The following is a 6317-nucleotide window of genomic DNA, read 5'->3' as shown; positions in this document are numbered from 1 at the left end:
TAAAATATTTAAAAATTTTCTGAGGGGAACCATAGGAGATGGGCTGTAAAAAAAGCAGTGCCCATAGAGCGGAAAGATACCAAAAGAAATAATACTTTTAAAATTCTCATTCAAGATTTTAGAAGTTTTTAAACAAAACTTTTGATTTCTTTACTTTAAATAATAATTACTTTAAGATAATTAACTAAGTCATAAAATATTTAATTTTTTTGACAATAATGTGTTATATGATTTCATATGAATTGAAAATAAGAAGTAATTTACGCAGGGAAATACTTTATGAAAAGTCTCATTTAATCGCTTAATAACATCTTTAATTATATAGTATTAATAATACAATGTTATATGTGAAAAACAGCTTAAATAAATATATATATTTTTAAAATATTACACTATAGTTTATAATTTTTGTGAAACAATAAGAAATGATAACCTTACATAAAAAGAAAATTATGAAATATTTTCTTTTTCAAAATAAATTTCAAATTAATTTCACTTTAAAAATTTGATTTTATAAAACATAAATCAAAAGTTTCGAAAAAACGAATACATTATTACATCATATACAAGTAAATACTATGTTCATCTGTATAAAATTATTAATTCATTCTAAATTGCACACATTTATAAATATGTATTATTTATAAACAATATTTAAGTAACGTTTTAGATAATCTTGTAACTGCATTAAATGTTTCAAAATTTCTCTCTTAGTTCAGAAAACACATTCTTTATCTTTAAATTAATTAACCTGTTAGAATTTTTGACATTTAAAAAAAAATAACAAAAGGTGATTAACATATTTATCTACTATAAAGTTTTTAGCTACAGGTATAACGTGATTATTTTATTCCTGTAATTTCTAAGAACGAGGTCATTTTCAAATTCAATATTTAACACATTAATATTTTAAAGAATCAGTTAAATACATGACTATAATTGATCGTATAGAATTAAAATATAAGAGAGTCAGTCTTAAATATTGTGGGAATAATAAAGAATAGTAAAATCAAATTCTACAATATCAAATTCTACCTTTACCTTCACACCAGGGTATCTCATACCCACACTCTCTTGACGCTAGTGCTGTTAATGTTGACTTCGAGTGAAACAAGAAAATAAATGAAATTTAAGACAATGTAAGTTTAAAATTTCTATAAAAATAGAAATTAAAATATATTATAAACTTTTTAAATTGATTTAAATATTACAAATCATATACTAGCATAAACCTATTGAAGATTTAAAAAGTATTGTTTCTAATGCTTTGTCTTAAACATTTAAAATTATTTATTGAAATGTAAATATCTTGAAATTTTACATAGGCTTCAACACTATTATTATGTAAAATAATAGATTAAATAAATAAATTTATTTAAACATTCTTAACTTTAAATAAATGAAGCTTTAATTAGATTAAAAAATTGCAGAAAAAATCTATTATTTCTATAAACTATTTTGTATTTTAATTTTAAATTCTAAAACTTTATTTAAAAAAAAATTAAGTTATATTTCTTTATCTTTGTCAATAATTTTAAAACAAATATTTTTACAAGGTTAGAATTGTTTTCCTTGTTTATTTTCATTTAATATTAAGAAATTTTATTTAATAAATGACTTTTTATTAATTAGTTTCGAATGAAATATCACAAAGTCTTATTGATTAAGCCTGTAATTTTCTTTTAAATAATAAAAGAATAATGTTTATATGTTATTTTATGTATAAGAAAGTATATAAAACTATAAAATAGACACTAAAATAAACATAAATTATAAGTTACTTAAAATAAATTGATAATAACCATTTTTACCTTCTTCCATATTTTAACTAAAAATCAGTTAAGGTTTACTTGAAAAAAAATCAATCAAAAAAATTTAAACGAAAATATTTCCTTTATATTGCGTCATAATACGTCACATTATTGTTTTTCTGTCTTTACAAATAACCTCTTTTATTTTCATACTGAATTGAGACTGTTAATAACTGTAATAGAATTTGAAATACTTCTAATGCAAAAAGAATTTGATAAAGATAACAATCAAAGTAAGTTTGTTTCGTGTTAATTTAAACCAAATAGCTCAATTTATGTCATTGTCCAAGGGGTTGTACACGTTGTATTATTTCTCTTTATCTTATTTATTTTTGTTTTTATTCTACCACCGTGTAAACTGAGGTCATTGATGACCGTTATTTTTAAAGTTCTTTTAATAGAATGAAGTTAAATGGTCTAAGTTTATTTACTTTTATTAATTATATTCTATAAATAATACGAAGATTTATGTTTGTTGTATGAGCTTATAATTAAAAAAGTTATTCTTGTGATGGAACAAGTGCTGTAGCCTCTGTGACTTTTAATAACTTTTTCCTTATAATTTTATTAATAAAAATAGAAAAAAATTAGCTATTATAAAATATTTTATAAATTTACTATAGGTTAATTTTAATACCCTACATTTAAAATGTAATTTTTAAGTGCGACTTTATTATTTACTTCAATCCGAAAGTAATTCTGTTTTAGAAGTAAACAATTATAGATATATTTACATTAGATTATCAAAGACAATATGGTTTATATGAAATTACAAATTTTTAATTATTTTTCAGCTATAAAGATGAATGTTAAATTCATTCAACAGGGGCTTTCAATTCAGTTTTCACGTTTAGGAAGATTAATCGCCAGACAGCCTTTGTACTTTATTATTTCACCTATTATTATAACTGCCTTTTTCTGCATCGGAATAACGAGAATTAAAAATAATAGAGACAGTGATAATTTATTTACTGCAGAAAATGGACGAGCCCATCAGAGTAAGAAAATTGTGGACTCTCTCTTCTTTATAAACACTTCTTCATTTATTGACCCACCTCGATTGTTAGAGAGGAATGAATTTAGTCTTATACAAATAACAGCCAAAGATGGAGGCACACTTCTTAAAGAAAATATTTTTCAAGAAATGAAAATTCTAGACGATATTATCAGAAATATAACTGTGATTTCGAATGGTCAGATTCTTAAATATAAAGATATTTGCGGACATAGGTTTGAAAGTTGTTTAAATAATTCGATTTTTGATATAATGCATCATTCAGAAGATATTTTGCAAGGAAAATATAACGTTAAATTTCCTGTCGACATGGACACTTTTACTTATTATTTTAAATCATACATTTTAGATGTTGGAGGTGTTACAGTCAATAAAGATGGATATATAAGAGATTTTAAAGCTGCTAGAATATTTTATATTTTAGATATTAGTGACTCTCATAAATTGGAAGCTATTAATCAATGGCAAAATAAATTACATAAAATAATAACAAAGGCAAAATTTGATAATATAATTGTAAGCATTTTAAGTTTAGAAGGTATAAAAGAAGAAATAAAACTATTTAGTGAAGTACTTCTACCACTCATTCCGGCTGTCATTTTAAGTGTTTCTGTATTTTCTTTTCTAACTTGTCTGACTAATGATTGGATTCGAAGCAAACCGTGGCTAGGACCATCTGCTTGTATTTCTGCAGGATTAGCTATTACAAGTGGATTTGGATTGATGTTTTTCCTTGGAATTGAATATGTCGATTTCTCAATTGCTTCCACATATGTTGTATTAAGTAAGGTTTTTGATATATAATTTTAATTTTCAATAATAATTATTTGTGTTCATGTTTATCATTCTGTATGTTCAGGTACTGAAATTGACGACGCTTTCGTACTCATAGCAGCATGGAGGAAAACCGATGCGAAAAAAACAGTAGAGGAACGAATGGGCAAAACATATTCAGAAGCAGCAGTTTCTATCACAATAACATCCGTAACAAACGTTTTATCTTTCTGCATAGGAATGGCTTCTTCTTTTCCGGGTGTTCGAATTTTCTGTGCGTATGGAGCAAGTGCAATGTTTTTTACATATGTCTATCAAATTACGTTTTTTGGTGGATGTATGGCTTTGAGCGGTTATCGAGAACACCACAGACTTCATCCATTTACTTTCAAACATATGCCTTTAAAAGGTAAGAAAAAATGCTCAAATGGGATTAATTAATCGCTGAGTGAGTTTTACTGTCGTTTTTTGACGAATAATATAGTTTTTAAAGAATTAATAACATTACTTGTAAGTAATAATCTAGATATGCTATTAATTATAAATACTTATGTTACCATATCACGTTACTTCTTTAATTTAGACATCATGCGAATTTTAATAATTTAAAATTATGTAATAAAATTAAACTTTTAATGTAATTTTTATAGGAATAAAAAATGAAGATATCGGATCAAAAGACGAGATATTCATGGCATTTTTTCGAGATAAATTTGGAAGCATTTTAAAGAAAACTATTGTGAAAATTATTATTGGTATATTATTTTTCATTAACCTTGGCTTTGGTATTTGGGGATTATGTATGATTGAAAGTGGAAATAACTTTTCTGATGTATTCACTCATAATTCTTCAGTTAAACGATTTACAGATTCGATGTATCAATATTTTGGTAAATATACTTATCCAGTGCACATTGTATTCGATCAACCTTTAAATTATGCAGACGAATCTGTGCAGGAATCCATAGATAATATATTAAAAAAATTTGAAGAACACCCACACATGGCAGATACTTCTTTAAGATTGTCTTGGTTAAAGTATTATAAACTGTTTATGAAACACCCCGCTGGGAAGTTTATGTTACGCGGATATAATATATCGCAAAAACAAGATTTTATAGATGGACTTCGTTTTGTATTTCTTAAAATGCCTCAAGCAAAAGAGTTTTCATTAGATATTGTGTTTAATGATAATCACACTGAGATTTTAGCAAGTAGATTTCTGATACCAATGAAAGACATATCAAGTCAAGATGATGAGTTAAAAGTTCTTAAGGACCTCAACGATATTGTAGATGATTCTCCGATGCCAATAACTATTCACAGCTTAACATTCCATTTACTAGAACAAGCCATAGTTATCAAGAAAATGGCTGTACAGGTTGCATTATTAAGTGCACTAATAATATGTATTGTATTCTTTATATTTGTGCCAAATGTCGCTTGTGTTATCTCAGTATCAACCATAATATTTTGCATTATTTTAGAAACTGCGGGATATTTACATTTTTGGAATGTTAATATTGATATGGTATCTGTAACAATATTTGTAATGACTGTAGGATTCTCTATTAATTATCCTACACATATATCTTTTGCTTTTGTAATGTCAGATAATCTAGATTCTAATGAAAGAATCAAAAAATCTCTTTACGAAGTGGGTTTTCCTATAATGCAAGGATCGCTATCCACCATATTAGGAGTTTTAATTTTAGCACTTCTACCCTTTTATGTAACTCAAAGTACTTTTAAACTTATCTGTTTAATTGCCGTTCAGACGGCATTTCATGCCATGTTTGTCATTCCAGTAGTTTTCAGTGTTTTGGGACATTGCGATAAATCTTTATCATTTAATTCAAATTTACCTGAAAAATTAGGAAAAGGATTTATTTTAATTTCGGAATCAAATGATTCGAAATGACAAAGTAAGTTACTATATAATAAGTTTATTTTAAGTTATCACTTTCTCTTCGGAATATTGGATTCTTCGTAATCATTTTCTTACTCAAATTCATTATAAATGTTTAATATTTGCGGATAAAATATCTATTTTTATACAGGCAATTAAAACAAATAAAGCTCAAAATACTGCTTATGAATCATTAAACATTATATCGAAATGACAAAGGCCTAATGAATATCGAAATGTTAAATTTTCCACTGTACAATTTCGATATTTTATACAATCAGTATTAAAGTATACATAAATATTTTATTATTAAATATTATAAAAGAATTAAAATTTATCTCGTTGTATTTATAGGTATTTTATAAAATATGTATATTATGTTTCATTTTAAAAACATAAATAAATTGTGTAGAGTATTGTATGTATAACAACTAAGTTTTTAATAATTGTACTTGAAAATACACTGTAAAAATTTAATTTTTAATTCTTCCCAAAGTGTAAATAATTTAAAATATTAAATAATAAATACTTAAAATTTTAACTTAAAATGGTCTCAATTCGTTATCGAATAGATTTTAAAACAGAATCTACTTTTACTATTATATTTTATCCTTACTAAGTTGATAGGTATTAAGTATTGGTGTCAAACAGTCTTCATTTATTTAAATGTCAAACACGTGTTTAACACTTTTGCTTATGTAATTAGAATTATAAATTATGCATTCAAATTTAAAAATTTTATCGCAGTCATAAAATTTTTTCATAAAAAGAAGATTTTTCATAAATTCATAAAAAGAATTCTCAGCAA

The 6317-nt window shown here is 24.8% G+C and overlaps 1 protein-coding gene across 1 annotated transcript; it reads left to right on the top strand.

The window, feature by feature from the left end:
* The first annotated feature begins 1968 nt into the window (after positions 1-1968).
* LOC136973113 (patched domain-containing protein 3-like) lies at positions 1969-5521 on the top strand. The gene is made up of 4 exons (XM_067267813.1): positions 1969-2044; positions 2606-3610; positions 3686-4009; positions 4251-5521. The coding sequence occupies exons 1-4, from the start codon at positions 2011-2013 to the stop codon at positions 5519-5521; spliced, it is 2634 nt and encodes an 877-aa protein (XP_067123914.1). The 5' UTR covers positions 1969-2010.
* Positions 5522-6317: the final 796 nt, after the last annotated feature.

Source organism: Centruroides vittatus, unplaced genomic scaffold (genome assembly GCF_030686945.1).
Source record: "Centruroides vittatus isolate TY-2023 unplaced genomic scaffold, ASM3068694v2 contig_3087, whole genome shotgun sequence".
NCBI lineage: Eukaryota > Metazoa > Arthropoda > Arachnida > Scorpiones > Buthidae > Centruroides > Centruroides vittatus.
Note: the sequence above shows the minus strand (reverse complement) of the source record. Positions and strands in the feature narration are given on the sequence as shown.

Coding starts and splice junctions, on each gene's coding strand:
- LOC136973113 (XM_067267813.1), top strand. CDS start 2,011: ATGCAAAAAGAATTTGATAAAGATAACAATCAAA. Junction 3,611..3,685: donor TTCCACATATGTTGTATTAA/GTAAGGTTTTTG, acceptor CTGTATGTTCAG/GTACTGAAATTGACGACGCT. Junction 4,010..4,250: donor CAAACATATGCCTTTAAAAG/GTAAGAAAAAAT, acceptor TAATTTTTATAG/GAATAAAAAATGAAGATATC.